General features: G+C 51.5%; 1 protein-coding gene across 3 annotated transcripts in view; it reads left to right on the plus strand.

Moving 5' to 3' along the window:
• The first annotated feature begins 1,717 nt into the window (after nucleotides 1-1,717).
• BIRC6 (baculoviral IAP repeat containing 6) overlaps nucleotides 1,718-20,930 on the plus strand; it is a 295,572-nt gene continuing 276,359 nt past the window's right edge. For all 3 annotated transcript variants that reach the window (XM_029060209.2, XM_029060223.2, XM_029060216.2), the window contains exon 1: nucleotides 1,718-2,178. In XM_029060209.2, coding sequence (XP_028916042.1) covers nucleotides 1,818-2,178 — 361 coding nt within the window. In that variant the 5' untranslated portion in view covers nucleotides 1,718-1,817. The remainder of the gene's footprint in view (nucleotides 2,179-20,930) is intronic.

The following is a 20,930-nucleotide window of genomic DNA, read 5'->3' on the forward strand; positions in this document are numbered from 1 at the left end:
CCTGTTACCTTGGGCAAGCTGTTTAACTTCTCTGGGCCTCAGTTCCCTCATCTGTCAAATGGGGATGAAGACTGTGAGCCCCACGTGGGACCACCTGATGACCCTGTATCTCCCCCAGCGCTTAGAACAGTGCTCGGCACATAGTAAGCGCTTAACCAAGATCAACATCATTATTATGAACTTCTCCGTGCCTCAGTTCCCTCATCTGTCAAATGGGGATGAAGACTGTGAGCCCCACGTGGGACCACCTGATGACCCTGTATCTCCCCCAGAGCTTAGAACAGTGCTCGGCACATAGGAAGCGCTTAACAATAATAATATCATTATTATTATAAAATCATTATTATTATGAAGGGCGGGCACCCTGGCCAACCTCGTTCATCGCCCTGCCCCAGCAGCGCTTAGACACCCAGAATAATAATGTTGGTATTTGTTAAGGGCTTACTATGTGCAGAGCACTGTTCTAAGCGCTGGGGGAGATGCAGGGTCATGGGGTGGTCCCACGTGGGGCTCACGGTTCATCCCCAGAGTAATGTTGGTATTTGTTAAGCGCTTCCTATGTGCAGAGCATTGTTCTAAGCGCTGGGAGAGCTGCAGGGTCATCGGCTGGTCCCACGTGGGGCTCACAGTCTCAATCCCCATTTTGCAGATGAGGTCACTGAGGCCTAGTGAAGTGACTTGCCCACAGTCACCCAGCTGACAAGGGGCAGAGGCGGGATTCGAACCCATGACCTCTGCCTCCCAAACCCGGGCTCTTTCCACTGTCATCCCCCTGCGGGTGAGCACTAAATTCCCTCCCAAAGAGGGCAGCTTGAGGCCGGGGAGGAGGACGAAGGCGGGAGCGCGAGGAGGGGCGGGCAGGGCCGCCAGGGCCCAACGGTCACGGCCCCGCGGGGGCGGGGACGAGCGGCGCGCGTCCGGCCGCGGCGGGGGCGCGCGGCGGGGGCGCGGGGGCGGCGCGTGCGCGGCCCCCGGCCTTCCCCCCTCCGGCCTGGGCCTCCCCGCGCGCGCGCGCATGCGCGGCCCGCGGCCTTCCCCCCCCTCCGCCCTGGGCCTCCAGGCGCGCGCATGCGCGGCCCGCGGCCTCCCCCCCCCCACCGCCCTGGGCCTCCCGGCGCGCGCGCGCGCGCATTGGCGGCCCGCGGCCTTCCCCCTCCGTTCTGGGCCTCCCGGCGCGCGCGCGCATGCGCGGCCCGCGGCCTCCCCCCCCCACCGCCCTGGGCCTCCCGGCACGCGCGCGCATGCGCGGCCCGCGGCCTCCCCCCCCCCCACCGCCCTGGGCCTCCCGGCGCGCGCGCGCATGCGCGGCCCGCGGCCTTCCCCCCACCGGCCTGGGCCTCCCGGCGCGCGCGCGCATGCGCGGCCCGCGGCCTTCCCCCCTCCGCCCTGGGCCTCCAGGCGCGCGCATGCGCGGCCCGCGGCCCTTTCTCCGCCCCCCTCCGCTCTGGCCCTCCCGACGCGCGCGCGCATGCGCCTGCCGGCCTCTCCCGCTGGGGCCTGGGCCTCCCGGGCGCGGGTGCGCATGCGCGTCCCGGCGCCCGCCCCCTCCGGCTTCGGCCTCCCGGCCGGCGTGGCCCGCGCGCTGACGTCACTTCCGGCCGTCCTGGTCGCCCGCCGCGCCCCCCCCCCCCGCGCCCCGCTCCTCCTCCTCCTCCTCCTCCTCCTCCTCCCTCGTCCTTCCCCTTCCCCTCCCCCTCCCCGGGCGGCCGGTCCTTCCCTCCGTCTTTCTTCTTCCTTTCCTCGTCGGGGTGCGTGTGGGCCCGCCCCCGCGCCGGTGGGTCGGGGAGGAGGGGGGGGGGTGTCGGTGGTTTCCCCGGATGGTGACTGGCGGCGGCGCCGCTCCTCCCGGGCCTGTGACGGAGCCGCCTCCCAGGCCGACCGGGCCGGGCGGCGGGAAGATGGCGGCGGCGGCGGCGGCGGGCTCGGCGGGCTCGGCGGGCTCCTCGGCCTCGTCGTCGTGGGGCGGCGGCTCGGGCGGGCCGGCGGCGGCGGCGGCGGCGGCGGCGGCGGCGGAGTGGGCGGTGGTGCGGGACGGCTGCCTGCGCTGCGACGCCGACGGGCTGCACAGCCTGTCCTACCACCCCGCGCTCAACGCCATCCTGGCCGTCACCGCCCGCGGACACATCAAAGTCATCGACGGCACCTCCGGGGCCACCCTGCAGGCCTCCGCCCTCAGCGGTCAGTGCCGCCCCCATCGCCCTCCCCCTCCCCGCCCTCGGAGGGGGGAAATAATGGTGCCGTTGCCGAAGCGCTTAGGGAGCGCTTACCGGGTGCTGAGCGCTCGGAAGGGCCGGATCCGTGGCAGACACAGGGGCCCTGCCTTTGGACGGGCTTGGGCCGAGCACTGCGCTGAGCGCCGGGGGAAGATCGAAGGTCATCGGGGGAGGGGGCGGGGGGCTCCCCGTTTTAATAATAATGATAATAATTGGGGTGCTAAGCGCTGACTAGGTGCCAAGCACTGCCCTAAGCGCTGGGGGAGATCGAAGGTGATCAGGCGGTCCCCCCGTGAGGCCCACAGGCTTCCTCCCCGTTTTAATAATAATAATAATTTGGGTGCTAAGTCCTTACTAGGGGCCAAGCGCTGCGCTGAGCGCTGGGGGAGATCGAAGGTGATCAGGCGGTCCCCCGGAGGGCTCCCAGGCTTCCTCCCCGTTTTAATAATAATAATAATTTGGGTGTTTGTTAAGCGATGACTGTGGGCCAAGCACTGTTCCTAGCGCTGGGGAAGATCGAAGGTGATCGGGTGGTCCCCCGTGGGGCTCCCAGGCTTCACCCCCTTTTACAGATGAGGGAAGTGAGGCCCGGAGAAGGGAAGGGACGAACTGTAATCTTCCTCCTCCTCATCATGGCACTAATAATGGTGGGATTTAAGTGCTTACTATGTGCCAAGCACTATTCTAAGCGCCGAGGGAGATCGAAGGTGACCAGGTGGTCCCTCGTGGGACTCCCAGGCTTCACCCCCATTTTACAGATGAGGGAAATGAGGCCCAGAGAAGTGAAGGGACAAACTGTAATCCTAACTGTAATTCTCCTCCTCCTCCTCCTCCTCCTCCTCCTCATCATGGTACTAATAATGGTGGGATTTCTTAAGCGTTTACTATGTGCCAAGCACTGTCCTAAGCACAGAGCGGGGGATCGAAGGTGATCAGGTGGTCCCCCGTGGGGCTCCCAAGCTTCACCCCCGTTTTACAGAGGAGGGCAGTGAGGCCCAGAGAAGTGAAATGACTAACTGTAATCCTAACTGTATAATTAATTAATGGCAGTGTTGGTTAATAATGTTGGTATTTGTTAAGCGCTTACTATGTGCCGAGCACTGTTCTGAGCGCTGGGGTAGACATAGGGGAATCAGGTTGTCCCACGTGGGGCTCACAGTCTTCATCCCCATTTTACAGATGAGGTAACTGAGACACCGAGAAGTTAAGTGACTTGCCCAAAGTCACACAGCCGACAAGTGGCCGAGCCAGGATTTGAACCCATGACCTCTGACTCCAAAGCCCACGCTCTTTCCACTGAGCCACGCTGGTTAAGCGCTTACTATGTGCCAGGCACCGTTCTAAGCGTGGGGCGGGGGGGATCAAAGGTCATCAGGTTAACCCCGTGTGGGGCTCACAGGCTTCACCCCCGTTTTACAGATGATGGAAGTGAGGCACAAAGAAGTGAAGTGACTAACTGTAATCCTAACTGTAACCCTCATCATGGCATTAATAATATTGGTATTTTGTAAGCGCTTATTATGTGCCCAGCACTGTTCTAAGCACCGGGGGGGGGGGAGGGGGGGATAGAAGGTGATCGGGTTGTCCCGTGTGGGGCTCACAGTCTTCATGCCCATTTTACAGATGAGGGAACCGAGCCCCAGAGAAGTGAAGTGACTGGCCCAAAGTCACACAGCTGACAAGTGGCGGGGCCGGATTAGAACCCATGACCTCTGAGTCCCAAGCCCGGGCTTGGGAGAAGAAGAAGAAGGGGGACGGCTGGGAGCCGGCCCGACCGACTGACCCCGGCGGACTCCAGCCGTCCCTTCATCCCTCCCCATAATACTAATGATAATGGTGTTGGTTCGGCGCTTACTATCCGCCGAGCACTGTTCTGAGCCCCGGAGTAGGTACAGGGTCATCGGGTTGTCCCACGTGGGGCTCACACTTTTAATCCCCATTTTACAGATGAGGTCACCGAGAAGTGAAGTGACTTGCCCGAGGTCACACAGCAGACAAAAGCAGCGTGGCTCAGTGGAAAGAGCACGGGCTTTGGAGTCAGGGCTCATGAGTTCGAATCCCAGCTCTGCCACTTGTCGGCTGTGTGACTGTGGGCAGGTCACTTCACTTCTCTGTGCCTCAGTTCCCTCATCTGTAAAATGGGGATGAAGACTGTGAGCCCCACGTGGGACAACCTGATTCCCCTGTGTCTCCCCCAGCGCTTAGAACAGTGCTCGGCACATAGTAAGCGCTTAACAAATACCAACATTATTATTATTAACCCACGTCCTCTGACTTCCAAGCCCGGCTCGTTCCACTAAGCCACACTGCTTCTCTCATCACCCCCCCACCCCGCTTCAGGCCCGGGGGTCAGGTGTCCCCGTGCCCCGAGATATGATGATGATGGTATTTGTTAAGCGCTCTCTCTGTGCCAAGCACTGGAATGAATCCAACCGAATGGGGTCGGACACCCAAAAAATGGGGCCCACGGTGTCGTTCCCCATTTTACAGATGAGGGAACTGGCCCCCCCCCCCGGCAAACCGTAGGCCTCCGGGTGGGCTGGGGTCATCCCTCTTTATTGCTGAACGGCACTTCCCAAGCGCTCAGCCCAGGGCCCCACACGCGGTAGGGGCTCGGTGGGGCGAATGAAGGGGAAGTGACTTGCCCAAGGTCGCCCGGCAGACAAGTAAGGGGCGGAGCGGAGGCCGTGCCCTTCCGACCGGCAGGCCCGGGCTGGAAGCGCTAGGCCATGCGGCCCTGTGGCCCTGGGCCAGGGGACAGGACGCGGGACGCCGGGGTCCGCCCAGGTGCTCGAGGAGGGGGCCCCCACCCCCCGGGGGTGGGGGCTTTGGCTGCCGTTGGGCTGGGGGGGGGAGGGGCGGGAACAGCCCCGCCCCCCACCCTACGGCCTCAAAACTCAGCCCCGGGGCAGGCCCGTCCACCCCAAAGAAACACCACCGGCCTCCCTGCAGATTCAGTAATAAGAATGATAACGATGCCGTTGGTTAAGCGCTTACTGTGTGCCGAGCACCGTGCTCAGCGCTGGGGGAGAGACAGGGTCGTCAGGTGGTCCCACGTGGGGCTCCCAGGCTCCGTGCCCATTTTGCGGATGCGGTCACGGAGGCCCGGAGAAGCGAAGTGACTCGCCCCCAAGTCACACAAGTGGCGGAGCCGGGATCAGAGCCTGGGTCCTTCGGACTCCCAGTCCCGGGCTCTTCCCACTAAGCCACACTGCTTCTCTAAGCACTTAATACAGCGCTCTCTGCACACAGTGAGCACTCGGTAAACACGATGGGACGAAGTTCCGGCTTGGCCGCCTGCCTGCTCGCCGGCCCGGTCACTTCTCAGCGCTTTGAGTTCCGCCTCGTCCGTCAAATAATGAGGGTATTATGTGCTTACTAGGTGCCAAGCACTGTTGTAAGCGCCGGGGGAGATGACAGGTCGTCCCACGTGGGGCTCTCACTTTTAATCCCCATTTGACAGACGAGGTCACTGAGGCACAGAGAAGTGAAGTGACTTGCTGTGTTGTGCTCTCCAAGCGCTTAGTACAGGGCTCTGCAGGCAGTAAGCGCTCAATAAATCTGAATGAATGAATGAAGCCACGCTGCTTCTCTTAAATATTATCTAAAGTTTTATTATTATTCATTCATAGGTCAGCGTAGGTTTTTGTCAATGTGGGGATAAAGATTGTGTATGTAGAGATATATATGTATGTGTATATACATATATTTTTATACACGATGTATATGTATGTGTGTATATATATACATGGTACAGGATCTGTGATCCGGGCTAATAATGTCCAGTGATATAGGGAGGGTCGCGTTAGGAGGGTGAATGTTGGTTGAGGAGTGAGGAAGGGCAGTCAGGCTGTGACTGAAATGATACCGTGGTGGGATTTGTAAGAGAGTTGGGATGTTTCAAGACACATAGTAGGTGGTTCAAAAGTTGCGTTTAAACAGGTAAACGGAAGAGGGATCTGGAAAGCGTTACGGTTGTGAAGGAAAGCGCTTCCGTGAACGATAGGAATGGAGTTCTGATGATGTCTGGGTAACCGACGAGAGATTTAATTTAAAGGTATATTTTGAAGACTGATGAGAATTAAGGTCAAAGTAACCTGTCTTCTGTGATGAGAAGGTTAGGAGTGCAAAGATTAGAGTTTCATTCATCCAACCGTATTTATTGAGCACTTACTACTATGTGCAAAGCGCTGTACTAAGCGTTTGGAATGTGCAGTTCGGCAACGGAGAGAGACAATCCCTGCCCAACAACGGGCTCACAGTCTAAAGGGGGGGTTTATGTGGCGGGGGCTAAGTAGAGGTTGAGCGGCACAGACATCGTGACGAGGGTCTGTCCGCCCGAGTGTGAGGGAGACCCTTCAGTAAGTGGGAATAGTCGGAACCTAACGAGTGAGCGCAGGCATCCTGACTGGCGTGTGAAAGCATCAGATCGCCACATTTCTGACCGGTCGTTTGTTACGGGGTTCGAATTGAGAGTCGGAGAGGAGGGCTGTGAGGTATCCCCGCGCCTACACCCGGGTGATTCGAAAAGTCTGCTACTGGGCTTGGCACGTGGAGTGTACGTGGAGGAAGAAAGAAGAACGGGAGGTTTGGATGTTTAAGTGGATGACACGACGGACGGGCGGACAGTCGCTGCGGTGAATGTATTTGCGACAGATCGATATTTGCAGCGGTTAACGACGGGGATGTTCGAATGGCGTGCGTGTACCTTTTAAATATCGGTCCTTCTGAGGAGGAGATGGTGTGAGCAGAAACTGGCCATAGTTGATGTGCGTCGGTATTTTTTTAAGCTACCAGGGGGATGACACTCGCCCACCTCCAACCCTTTTGTCTCCTCTGCGTCTTCATCCAACCGCATCCCTCCCCTTCTTCAAAGACCTCCCCAAAAGACTCCTTCGGAGTCACTCCTCTATTAATCCGCTTGCTTTCCCCTTTGTGCTGTCCTGGCATTTGTGGACTTAACTTTATATTCTCTTGGGTGTATTGCGTGCATTGTCTCTTCTCTGTGTGTTTGTCCACTTTCTCTGCAGATCAGATGGTAAGCTCCTTGGGCAGGGTTGAAGCCCTCTGTTTCTTTTGATAGTTTACCGCCTGCTCCGTCCAGGTGCCCGATAAATCCTGTTGATGCTGGTAGCGGTAGGAGCATTTCAGCGATATGATTGGAGAGGAGGTGGTGGAAGCTTTCTTGTCTGACTTACACCATCCACTGCCCGGGAGCCTGATTATGTGATGAGGTAGTAGTCTCTCTCACATGAAGATTAATAAGTTTTTTGGGAGTTCAGCATCTAGTTTACCTGGGGCATCCAGTGAGGACTCAGTGCTAGAAAAATACATATCTTTTCAGTTGAATCAACGCATACGTTACGTGTTTGTTTACGGATGGCTTGTTTAGGTAGCGTGGTTCAGCGAATGGACAGTTTGGGAGTTGGGAAAACAGTGAGAGGTCCGTGGTTCTGTTATCGGCAAAACCGCGTGACGTTTCGGGGGGTGTATGCAGGTATAGTGCTAGAATATTGGTAGATGGCTAGGGAGGAGGATTGCGGCGTGGCCCAGTGGAAACAGCACAGGCCTGGGAGTCAGAGGACCAGGGTTCTAATCCCACTCCGCCACCTGCCCGCTGGGGTGACCTTGGGGCAGGTGGATTAAATTCCGTGCTTCAGTTTTCTCACCTGTGACCCGGGGATGCGATTCCTGTTCTTCCTCCCTACTTAAGACTGTGAGCCCTTTGTGGACCGGGACCATGTCCAACCTAGTTAGTCTGTATCCATCTCAGACCTCAGAACGGTGCTTGGCGCCTAGTAAGCGCTTAACAGATGCCACAAGTATTAGAGGCTGGAGATACCCCTCCGCCAAGGATTGGGACCCGTGGAGATCTTCGTTTGTGGTTGTGGGATCCCGCGAATCAGGTTGGATTGTGGTTTGTGTGTGCCTGTTAGATGATTTCGGGAGGTGGGGGCTGAGTGGATCGTAGAGCTTGTATGATTAAATAGAGGGTGGGTCAGTTCCCTGATGAGTATGCCTAGCTGGGTAGGTAGAGACCTAAACAGACGGGTCAGTGAGCGGTGAGAGTGGATGCGGTAGATGGGAGGGTGAGTGCCCAAGTGGCAGTTTTATAGATCTGAGTTGACCGTCTGGGGTCAGGAAGGATCTCTGGAAGGAGCCGGTGGTAGGAAGTAACTTCAGGGGTGGCCCTTAGCTCTCTGTCCCGCTGAGGCCAGTCAAGACTTTGTGCAGAGCTCTGAACTAAGCTCTCTGGGGAGTTAAGAACTTTACACTGTTATGCTGGGAAGCAGCAGGGCCTAGCGGAAAGAGCGCGTGCCTGAGAGTCAGGAGGACCTGAGTTCTCATGCTGACTTTGCCCCTTGTATGCCGTATGCCTTGTGACCTTGGACGAGTCACTTCACTTCTCGCATGCCTCACTTCCCTCACGCTTCACTCCCCTCATCTGTAAACTGGGAATTAAGACTGTGAGCCTTAAGTGAGACAGACGGGGGACCGGGGACCGTGTCTAACCTGATAAGCTTCGATCTACCCCAGGGCTTTAGAGCAGTGCCTGGCAGGTAGGAAGTGCCTAACAGATACTGTGGAAAAAAAAATAGAAGATTAGGTAGGAAAATCTAAATACGTGAAAATGGATGGCAAACACAAACATGAAAAGATATATGAGAACTCCGAAGGTTGTATAGGAGTGCTGTAGGGCTGTGAGAGGGCCTGGAGTAGTAAGGTAGGGTTATTTAGAACCTGAATAGAGTAAAGAACTCCAACTCAAAGCTAATAATAATAATGTTGGTATTTGTTAAGCGCTTACTATGTGCAGAGCACTGTTCTAAGCGCTGGGGTAAACACAGGGGAATCAGGTTGTCCCACGTGGGGCTCACAGTCTTCATCCCCATTTTACAGATGAGGGAACTGAGGCACAGAGAAGTTGTGACTTGCCCACAGTCACACAGCTGACAAGTGGCAGAGCTGGGATTCGAACTCATGAGCCCTGACTCCAAAGCCCGTGCTCTTTCCACTGCACCACGCTGCTTCTCAAGCTGTCATCTTTTCCAACATGAGTGCTTTTGTTTTCATAATTCATAACTGAAATGGGGGGAAAATGCATTTGGATAAATAATACTAATAATTTGTGATATTGGTTCAGTGCTTGCTGTGTCCCAGGCACTCTGCTAGGCGCCGGGGCAGTTGGTTACAAGCAAATCGGGTTAGACTCAGTCCCTGTCCCACCCAGGGCTCACAGTCGTAATCCCCATTTTACAGATGCGGTTACTAAGGCCCAGAGAAGTGAAGTGACTCTCCCAAGCTCACCCAGCAGACAAGTGGTGGAGCCCGGGATCAGAACACCTGACTCCCAGGCCTGTGCTCCATCCACTACACCATGCTGCTTCTCCTAAGCAGCAAATAGTAATAATTATGTCTAAGTGCTTACTCTGTCAAGCCCTGTAGTAAGTGCTGGGGTAGATGCAAGATAATCCGGTCATGTTCCCTGTCCCACGTGGGGCTCACGGTCTAAGCAGTAGGGGGGGACAGGTAATGAATCCCCATTTTACAGTTAGGCCAACGGGCACAGAGAAATGCTGTGACCGGCCCAAGGTCACCCCGCAGGCAAGTGGCAGAGCCGGGTTCAGAACCCAGGTGCTTGATTCCCAGACCTCTGCTCTTTCCGCTAGGCCACAGCACATTTAGGTATGAGCTGGGATTGCAGAAATTTGGAAGGTCAGAGAGTGACTGGTAATGAGGCAATAGATATGTTTTCCCCTTTCTCTTCTGCTCAAGCCCTGGAACTTCCGGAAGCTTCAACTGCTCGATCAAAGCCTTTTGTCTGTATTCAAACTCAGAACTTAGCCTTACCGGTTGCAGATATTTCTCTGGATATTTTGTAGAGGAAAGTGGTTAGATCAACTTAAGCATTTGCAGTTCTGAAGTAGCAAATCACATTCTGTGGGTGGAGTTCAGCCACCATCAGCCAACCTTTCCAGTTATTCTTAATTTCTCCACTTCTTCGAATCAAATCCAACCCAAAGAACTCTAAACACAGTAGCGGGGAAAGTCCAGTGATACCTGGGGACCAGAAGTTTTGGACTTGAGTGCTGACGGGAAACTCGTTACTTGGCAGCGCAGTCTTTTCTGGGTTATCGACTATGCAGTCGTGCTTACTTTTTTTCACAAAAGCTGTTACTTGGCTGGTGGACAATGTAGTGCTTTCAGTTCATCTCCTGGCTTTTGTGAATGGCACTCTTAGTATCAGAAGTCTCTCCTTCCCAGTATGGAAGAAAAACTTCACAGACGACGCTACGTCGTGTTTAAAAAGGGTAAGTCAGAGACAGGTTTATTACAGGGAGTGGTGGTTGATGGGCAGAGTCTCCTCGGCTCGTCAAGGCCAGCTCAACTTCAGGCAATACGGGTTTCTTGATATCGGTTGGTTGGTACGGCATTCCTAAGGATCGGAAGAGTATGATACAGAAATACTTTAGGTTAAAAAAAAAAAAAACAACCAGTAAGTCCCACAGGCATCTCAGTCCAGCCCCCGACTCGCTTTGATCTAGGTGATCCGGTACTACCGATGAGCAGGGCCAGGGGTCTTGATTAGTAGGAGGGAGTATCGCTAAGCTTTCGGAAGAGAAGGGACCGAAGAAAGAAGATAGGTGTGTTTGCCAAGGCTCAGCAGTACTTGGGTTCCTTGTTCTGAGGCAGTCAAGTCATCACGCATACCCAGAGGTGGTCGAGCAGGCCTGGGGCTGAAACAGCTCCCGGGGGAAGGTCAGAGAGAGAAGGGGCAAAATGCACCGCCTTGACCGCTATGCTTCCACATCGGTAAATTCCATAAAAACCCTCCTAGGAAGTTCCCACTTGTATAATCTATTCAGAATATTTAGGTTTGGCTAACCAACCTACCTCTCATTTTCCACATCCCTCCCAGGACTTCGGTTGGGTTATAGTAACTGGTCCCTCAAAAGGCCCTAAGATTTCTTCAAACATGCAGGAAGGACAGAAGTTTCTGAATAATGGCCTCCTGGTGTGTGTGTGTGTGTGGGGGGGTTGGTCAGACCTTTTCCAGCCCCCAAGCTGGCCAGAGGGCCAGGAAAACAGGAAGTTTTCTTGGGTAGGTAGGTAGCCCCACCCCTGGCTGGGATCCCTCTCTGGTCCTGAGCCAGAAAAGCACTTCCTTCCGCTTCAGAAACAGGATGGGATATGCTGCTCCTCTTCAGTTCCTCCTTTAACAAGGAAAACCGGTTCCATAAAAAAGCATACTCTCGTAGCTGGATGGAAAGAGCACGGGCCTGGGAGTCATCGGCCCCGGGTTCTAATTCCGGCTCTGCCACTCATCCGCCTTGTGACCTTGGGGAGGTCACTTGGCTTTTGAGCCCCTCATCTGTAAAGTGGGGATTCAGTTCCTGCTCTTCCTCCTCCTTCTTAGACTGCCAGCCCCGTGAGGGACCTGCTGATCTTTTGTCTGCCCCAGTGCCTTAATGCAGTGTAAGTGCTTAACAAATACCACTATTATTGTTGTCACTTATCGTAACAATCCTCTCACATCAGCTGACTCCCTCTACTTCGGTCGAAGCCACCGACCCCTTGCCCACATCCTCCCTCGGACCTGAAACTCCCTCCTCGTTATTTCCGGCAGACACCCGTCCCCCGCCCACTCTCCCCCCCCCCTTCAAAGCCATACTAAAATCATATCACCTACAAGAGGCCTTCCATGACTAAGCTCTAGTTCCCTGTCCGAGCTCCCCCTCGGTCACCTGTGCACTTAGGTGTGTACCCCTTAATTATTTTGATAGTCATCCTTCCCTAGGCCCACTGCACTTGTGTACATAGCTGTCTGTAATTTATTTCAATGTCCGTGTCCCCCTCTGGACTGTAAGGTTCTTGCGGGCAAGAATCATGCCTGCAGACTTGTGCTCTCCCAAGCGCTGCACTGCTCTGAACACACCCAATAAATACCACTGTTTGATGATCAGAAGCAGCATCTGCAGTAGGAGATTGCCATTGGAGGGTGGCCCTGTGGATGCCCATCTCCTCATAGACATAGGTGTAGAATATTGATTTTTGCAATTTGTCGTTGGTAGATTTTTACGTGTGGAAATCGATCTGTTTTGTAGGTTGTGTATTGGGTGGACCGGTCAATCGTATTTAGCGAGCACGCACTGTGTGCAGAGCACATTACGAAGCGCTTTGGGAGAGTACACTATAACAGAGTCGGTAGACGTGCTCCTTGCCCACAAGGAGCTTACAGTCTAGAGGAGTAGATTGAAAATGTCTGTGAAGGTAAGGTAGCGGGGTTTATAGGTTTGTGAGTACATGGTGGGATATGCTTCTGAATCCATACCAATCTGGGCTTTCCGTGTAAGGGTTGGTGGTTGACTTGGGGCCGTTCATGGATTTAGGAAGCCCCCTCTCCTCACCCTCCCCCGTGCCCGGGGGCTGCATCCAGTCGGATTAGCCAGAACCAGGCCCTTCTGGACTTGGGTCCTTTTTGGACTCCCCTTTGGTCTCCTGCAGGTCTCGTTTCAGGTTGGGGGTTGTGGGGATCGATGCCGAAAGTGGTTCTGGACTGGCACTGGCAGGGACTGTTAAGGGATCAGACCAGGCTTGGGCAGGAGCTGGGTGTCCATGCTTGGGTCACATGGCAGAGAAGTAGGTGTATATGGAAACGAGGGGATGTGTTTTGTGTTTAAATGCATCGATAAATGGGACAGACTCTGAGAGGGCCTTCCCATTTGTGCCTGTTTATGGGTATCTGTTGGTATATATGTAAATATATAGGCACGTAGTTATCTATCTTTGGCTTTAAATTGTACTGGCATTTGCAAATAGGGAATGAAGGTGAAAGAAGAGTAAATTTTTACTGCATTCAATAGGCACTCCTAGGGCCACGGCCTCCTCGTCCGGCCTTCCGTTCCTCCTGCCATAACACCCTGCTGAGGGTGGTTTTAATTTCAGCATTTATGTGGGCTTTTAATGTTTCATCGTTCCCGGAGTGTCCATCTCCCGTCTCTCAATCGTCACTCAACTGTGGGTGGGTCAAGGAATGGGGACCATGCTGATCGTCACCTGGGATTCCTCCCTTAGACCTTAGTACACTGCTCTGCCCACAGTAAGCACTTAATAAATACTGCTACTGCTGCCATGAACACAGGAACTCACCTGGAAATGACCAGGGAATTATGGATGGCAAGCCAAAATGGGGGCTTGGTTTATCTTGGTTTTAGTTCCTAGTTACTTTTAGGGCCTGGATCCCGTCCTAGAGTAAGAGTAGTTGGAATAGTATTTATTGAGAGCCACCCAAGTCCAGTGTACTGTACTCGTAGAAAAGCAACATGGCTTAGTGGAAAGAGCGTGGCCTTGGGAGTCACAGGTTGTGGGTTCTAAACCCGGCTCCGCTAGTTAGCAGCTTTGTGACTTTGGGCAAGTTACTTAACTTCTCTGTGCCTCAGCTACCTCATCTGTAAAATGGGGACTAAGACTGTGAACCACGCGTGGGATAACATGATTACCTTGTTTCTTCCCCAGCGCTTAGAACAGTTCTTGGCATATAGTAAAGCGCTTAACAAATACCATCATTATTATTGTTATTATTTTTACTTAGAACTTAGGAAGGTAAAATAGAAGCACAAGAAACATTCTCTGCCCATAAGGAGTTTTACAATTTAATAGGGGGGACTTTTTTGGGGGGGATTTAATGCCAGGCACTATACTAAGTGCTGAGGTAGGTACAAGCTGAGCAGGTTGGGCACAGTCCGTGTCCCGTACGAGGCTCACAGTCTTAGTTCCCATTTTACAGATGAGGTAACTGAGGCCCGGAGAAGTGAGGTGGCTTGCCCAGGGTCACCCAGCAGACAAGTGGTGGAGCCTGGATTAGAACCCAGGTCCTGACTCCCAGACCCTTGCTCTGTCCACTAGACCACACTGCTTCTCGACATAGCAATAGTCACAAATGGTGGGAGCACTAGGATGAGAGGATCAAATTGAGAATCGAAAGACGATGTCAGGATGAAATGTCAGAGCACATGACTAATCTATGTCTACACTCAAGTGTTAGAGGTGGATGTTGTTTCGATAGAACTCGGTGCATTGGGAAGTAGGTGGGGCTGGCTTTCTGCAGGTGGTGGGGTTTTAGGAGATCTCTGAAGATGGGGAGGGCTGAGAGATTTGGAGGGGACGGGGTGACCGACCGGGAGACCTGCGTGGACAAGGAGAGGCGAGAGGAAGAGACACTTAGAAAATGGGCATGGAAGGATCTTGGGAAGTTGAGGGTGAAGAGAGCCGGTTTTTAAAATGGAAAAAGTTGGGGGAGAGCCTTGAAGACAGTGTAAAGAAGGGTGAGGCCCAGGGAGGGCGGGAGCCGTTGGAGGCCTGTGAGGAGATGAGATGTGCCGGAGCACTCTGTGACTAGCTGGGAGAGCTAAAAGAGAAGTAGACTGGGCCCCGTCCTTGTCTCGCACGGGGCTCAAAAATGTAAGAGGTAGGGAGCCAGGCACAGAGATACGGAGAGACCCGCAAAAGGAAACATCAAAGGCCACTGACAGAACTGGGAGCAGACCCTGGTTCTCTTGACTTCCATCAGGCCCCCCTCCCATGGTCCGTTAGGGTCATCCAGGAGTCCTCAAAACTGGAAACTGGATCGTGCCTTCATGGTGGGCTTATACTAATGACCCCTCATTTTTGTTACCTTGGGAATGCAGGGAGGAGAAACCCCAAGGACGGAGATGAAAGGATTTCTAAGGACGGTAGAGTCAGTATGCTTCAGACTTGGCAGTGCCCTCAGATAACTGGGTTTCCTTTATGGCATCAATTTCGAACACACACACACACCAGACACCCAGGCACATGGAGGCATATTTTATTGGGGGGATGATTGAAATACAACCTGAGGATACGATATATCTCCTGTCAAGTAGACTTCTGTGTTGTAACTGGTCCTATGAATAAAACGGCCCGAAGTGAACCCTGCTGCCTGAATAAGGTTCATCTCAGCGGCCTTGTCCAGCTGCTTCTGTTGCGTTTAGAACCTCCTTTCCTCTCCCCCACCGCCACCCTTCCCTTAGTCTTTGCTTGTCTTTTATTGAGCGGCAGCGATGGGAACTGTTGGTCTTGCGCAAATAGCATTCCACTGATTTACGGGAGTGAGGCAGGTGTCGTGGTTTTTTTTGAAACTCAGCATTAAATACAGGGTGTACCATTTGCATTTAGTCAAGCTCGACTGGTTTATTTTTCTCTCTTCCTATGGAAAATATGTTAGGGTGGGAACTTGTTGAAAATAAGCACTGCGTCTAGATGGCTTCGGGGCACTTAGTTTGTAGAACAACTTAAAACAAGTTGGAAGCCGGTATGGTAGCAGGCAGTTCATCAAGGAATAGCCCAGGGAGTTGTTTGGAGAGACGTAACGGATTCTCACAAGAGTGGAGGAGTTGGAGAGAATTTTGCCAGGTAGCTCGTTGGGGTAGCGTGCTCTCCCAGGTGCTTCGCACAGTGCTTTAAACACAGTAAGCGGTCAATAAATACGAATGAAAGGGGAGCACAGTCTAATTCGGTGCCCTGCGCACATTCGGAGAATGACTACTACCACCAGTGAGTAATCTCAGGATTTTCTCACTGTTTTCAAAGCATAAATTGGGTCCCAGTTCTAGGGTGTTGGCCTGATAGTTATTTTTTTTTTTGGTCTGCCAAATCGTCTAGGTCTCACCCTGCCTAAGTATCCCAAGAGCTGATAAAGAGTAATCTGTAGATGTGATCCTTGCTTGAAGCACTACAGCCGATTTGGAAGGTGGTCTGTTCGGTTAGGGGATGTGTTCTGAATTTCATCTCTTTCTGAGACTGGAGCTGAACTGCAGCTGCAGAAGGTGGTCCCGATTGATTTATTTTCATACCTGGGAGCAGGGACTCTTGACCTGAGCGTGTAGCTGAATAAAAAATAATCTCCGAAATAGTCTCTTGGTACTTTAAAGGGATGCGGCACACCTCGGGGGCCGAGTGAGACCCCCCCAATTCCACAGTCCCTCTCTCCGCCGTGGATTCTGCAGCATCAGTATGATAGGCTAGAAATGAACCCTTGCCAAATTGTTTCAAAGGTGTCAGGTGTGATCACTGAAAGCACAGTTTTTTCCGGCATTTTTTCTGTGTAGTTTTTTCTTTACGTGTTCTCTTTGACATTTGTAGTCTACTTCAAGATGATCTTTCTGCCTATACTGTGGTTACCGTCTGAGGGTTTTGCTGAAAGCACTTTTTTCCTACCATCCATCATATGGCCATTTTCTTGCTTATGTGTTTTTTTTAAATGGTATCTCTTAAGCGCTTACGATGTCAGGCACTGTACTAAGTCCTGGGATAGATACAAGCTAATCAGGTTGGATGCAGTCCATGTTCCACACGTGGCTCAAACTCTTAATTTCCATTTTTCAGATGAAGTAACTGAGGCACAGAGAAGTGAAAGGACTTGCCCAGGGTCACACAGCAGACAGGTGTCAGAGCCAGGGTTAGAACGGAGGGCTCCCAGAACTGTGCTTTATCCACTAGGTCATGGTCCTTCTCATCTCTTCCAAAGGGTGGCCAGGTGAAGGAGGATTTGAAAGCTAGACCAGGCCATTTAGTAGCACAGGTGAAAGGTTTTGTGGGAAAGGAGATTGAAACAGCGTGGCTTGATGGAAAGAGCCCAGCTCTGGGAGTCAGCAGACCTGGGTTCTAATCCTGCCTCTGTGACCTGGTTCTCCTCTGTGACCTTGGGCAAGTCACTTCTGCGCCTCAGTTTCCTCAACTGTAAAATGGGGAGTGAATCCTATTCCCTTTACTTAAACTCTGAGCCCCACGTGGGACTGAGTCCCATCTAAACATCTTGTATCTATCCCATTGCTTAGTACAGTGCTTGGCAAACAGTAAGTGCTTTACAAGTGATTAAACTTTTTTTTTTTTTTTACTCAAGCACCATTTTTATTTGGTTAGCAATTGTGTTATCTCCATCATCCCTCCATCCTTCACTACTGATAACTAGTGGTTTATATTGAAGCGCTTCTTCATTTACTGAATTTTGTAGGGCAAGACTGTCTTATGTATTTAATTTGGAAAGGGGATGCAGCCCAGGTAGGAAGAGAAGTGGTGCTATCCTGCCCCGCACTCCCTTTGATGAAGTGAGTCGGGAGAAGGGGCCAGTAGGCAGACCAGTAGGATGCTTTCAGGGGACAATTAAAAAAAAAACACAAAACAGATTCCCTGCCCTCAGGCCGTATGATCTAATGGAGGAGGCCACGCACACAAATATTGAATAAGTTAAGTAGAAAAAGAGTAAAAGCACAATCCCAGCTGGTAAAATAGAAAGAGAAAAGTGTGGCTTAGTGGATGGAGCAGGGGCCTGGGAGTCAGAAGGTCCTGGCCTCTAAACCTGGCTCTGCCACTTGTCTGCTGGGTGACCTTGGGCAAGTCACTTCACTTCTCTGGGCCTCAGTTACCTCACCCATCAAATGGAGATTGAGGCTGTGAGCCCCAAATGGGACAGGGACTGTGTCCAATGCGACTTGCTTGTATCCGCCCCAGGTCCTAGTACGGTGCCTGGCACCTAGTAAGCGCCTAACAAATGCCATCATCACTATTATTATTACAAGAAATAAACGGAAACTCTGCAATCTGCAGCACAGAGTCCTGTCCTGTTGACTCCGGCCTTCACTCCCGGTTGCTTGCTGTGCTAAACCCTTAGTACAGTGCTGTGCACACAGTAAACACTCAATAAATGCTCTTTATTGAGTATTATTCTGTGGTAGCTTTGAAGCCCCAAACCACTTGGGGCTTTTGCCTACAATTGAAATTCACTTGACTGTAGGAGCATGATTTCTTTGGTCTGTTGTACCGTACTGTACCCACTCTGTTTTATTGTACTCTCCCAAGCGCCGAGCACAGTACTCTGCACACGGTGAGCGCTTGATGAATACATTTGACAGATTTGGTCCCTGAGGTGTCGCTTAATGGGTAGGGGCCGGCCTGTTGCATTCACTAAAAGGGAGCAGATGGCTCTTGAAAGCGATTATCACTTCTCAACTAGAATTTGAGAATGCACTGTCAGAATTGCACCGCCTTGGGAAATCTAATAACCAGTCTTCTTTGGGATTTAGTTCCACGTTATTAATCCTCTCTCGTGTTACCTCTTTGGCAACTTTAGAGGTATTCGGTTTCTATTTAAACGTATTCAGTTCTAAAACTTTTTAGATTTGGTGTTAATATAGTAGTGAGCAGTTGACGTCACTGAAGGCTACGTGTTGGGAAATAAACATTGAATTTTATATTCTTTAAAATTCTGACTTCTTAACCTTTCACATGCCTTTTAGTTTCTTTTGCATTTTTGTTTATGCTGTGCAACCCATTTTCTCAGGGGCTGTTTTCTTCATCTGTATAAACATTTATAAAAATTTTAAACATTTCTATTTTACTAGGTTGGCATATATAGGCACTTGAACAGTGGTTGGAAAATGACAGCATTTAGTCTTATCAGTCCACTTATCTGACCTGGATTTGCATGTTGTAGTTCACTGAACCAAAATTCCTTTCCTCCCCCGGTCTCCTCTTGGCGGGAAAAATGTTGCTAATGCTGTGAGGATGGAATTTGTGTTTTGCTAAGCCTTAGAACCCAAGTCTATTTTTATTCTATTTTTTTTTTTAAGCAACGGGTACTGCCAATGTACTACAGAGTGCAGTGTTTTAGGCAGCCCTCCCTATGGTTTTAAATGATCAAATATATAAAATCCCTTGACATTCAGAAGGGAAGAAGCTATATGCACTCCTAGGCCTTTTGTATTTTTTGAAATTTGCGGTCGGGGGGACTGTTCAGCGTGGCATAAAAATTGAACCTAAAAACCATATACAGATGTTCAACACCCTCTGTTTTCCTTTAGTAAGCAATTTTGAAGGTGTGTTGTGATAGGCTGTGTGTAGAATACCCGAAATATCCATTTGTAGACTTAAAAACTCCTGGAGGTAAGCGCTGAACAACTACACACTGGCTCTGACACAAGATATTTTGGTGTAATTTTCCCTGCAAAGATTAGGGCAGTTCAGTTTGAAAAAGTGTAGGCTGAGAGGGGACAAGATCGAAATCTACAAAAAGGCAGAAGGCTCATACCACTGAGGGAAGGGACCATCCTTTAAAGTTTGAAGGTGGTAAGTTCCAAACAAAGGAGACGTTTCCCTCAGCAGGCGGTAAGCATATGGACTTGGTTACCAACGGAAGTCGGGTTGGCCAAAATTATAGGCGGAAGGAAGCGGGGCTCACATAAATGGTTTGTGGAGTTCCCGAAAGGTTAGAAAGGGGAAGACTGGGAATAAAGCACAAGTGAGGGATTTTATTCGGCACACCCCTAAACATTATAATAGGGGTTATAGTGAGCAATCCTTTCCATGGATCTTCCAAGCAGCCTCTGGTCTGACTGAGTTAATGGCATGGCTAATAGTAATGATAATAATATCTGCTAACCATTACTGTGAACCGAGAGCACTGCGCAGTGGCTAGAGCATGGGCTTGGGAGTCAGAAGGTCATGGGTTCTAAACTCGGCTCTGCCACTTGTCTGCTGTGTGGTCTTGGGAAAGTCTCTTTGTGCTTCTCTGTTCCTCAGTGACCTCATCTGTAAAGTGGGGATTGAGACTGTGATCCCCATGTGAAACAGGAACCGTGTCCAACCTGATTTGCTTGTATCCATCCCAGCACTCAGTTCAGTACCTGGCTCACACTGCTTAGTGAATACCGCAATTATTATTATTATTATTATTATTATTATTATTATTATTAAGTGCTGGGCTAGGTACAAGATAATTAGATCTGACAGACTCTGTCCCACATGGAGCTCAAATTCTAAGTAGGAGCGAGAAAAGGTATTGAACCCCCGTTTTACTGGTGAAGAACCTTAGGCTCAGCTGAGTGACTTACCCAAGGTTACCTTGCAGGCAGGTGGCAGAACTGGGATTAGAACTCAGGTCCTCTGACTATTCCCCTATTCCTTTCTCCTGTTAGAGGTCTGCCAAAGTGTGTAATGAAAGTGGACATTATAAGATAAATGATTGTACATGTGTAATTCATTCATTCATGCAGTCGTATTGCGTACAGAGAGCTTACTGTTTGCAAAGCATTGTACTAAGCGCTTGGGAAAATTCCATACAGCAACAGACACTGTCCCTGCCCACAATGAGCTTGCAGCCTAGAGGGGGAGATGAACATTAACAGACATGAATAAATAAATTAAATAAATAAATAAATAAATAAAACAGGGAGCAAGTCATGGCGATGCAGAAGGGGGGAGTGGGATAAGAGGAGAGGAGGGCTTAGTCAGGGAAGGCTTCTTGGAGGAGATGGCCAAAGATGTGTATAATGTAAAAGATGGGGTTCGAGGGGAGAGCCATGGGCCAGTTGGAAAGAACTGGTTGAACGGATCTCAGGGGACGGGAAGCCTCTTTTAGCAGGACCTCCCCATTGAATCTAGCATCTCCCCATTTTATACTATCCTCATTTCCCATTTCTGCATTATCCAGTAGACCTGATCCCTAATCTCGAGTTTATAGTCTTTCAGGTCTATGTCTAGCCACCTGTCTGTCTATCAACTGAGTGCTTTCTCCTACCGTATGATTTTAGTGTCTGTCTCTTCCACTAGATTGTAGACTCCTTGAGGGCAGGGAATTGTATCTGCTAGTTTTAAGTATTCCCCCAAGTGCGTAGTCAAGTGCTCTGCAAAGAGTAAGTG

The sequence above is a fragment of the Ornithorhynchus anatinus genome, chromosome 1 (assembly GCF_004115215.2).
Source record: "Ornithorhynchus anatinus isolate Pmale09 chromosome 1, mOrnAna1.pri.v4, whole genome shotgun sequence".
Taxonomy (NCBI): domain Eukaryota; kingdom Metazoa; phylum Chordata; class Mammalia; order Monotremata; family Ornithorhynchidae; genus Ornithorhynchus; species Ornithorhynchus anatinus.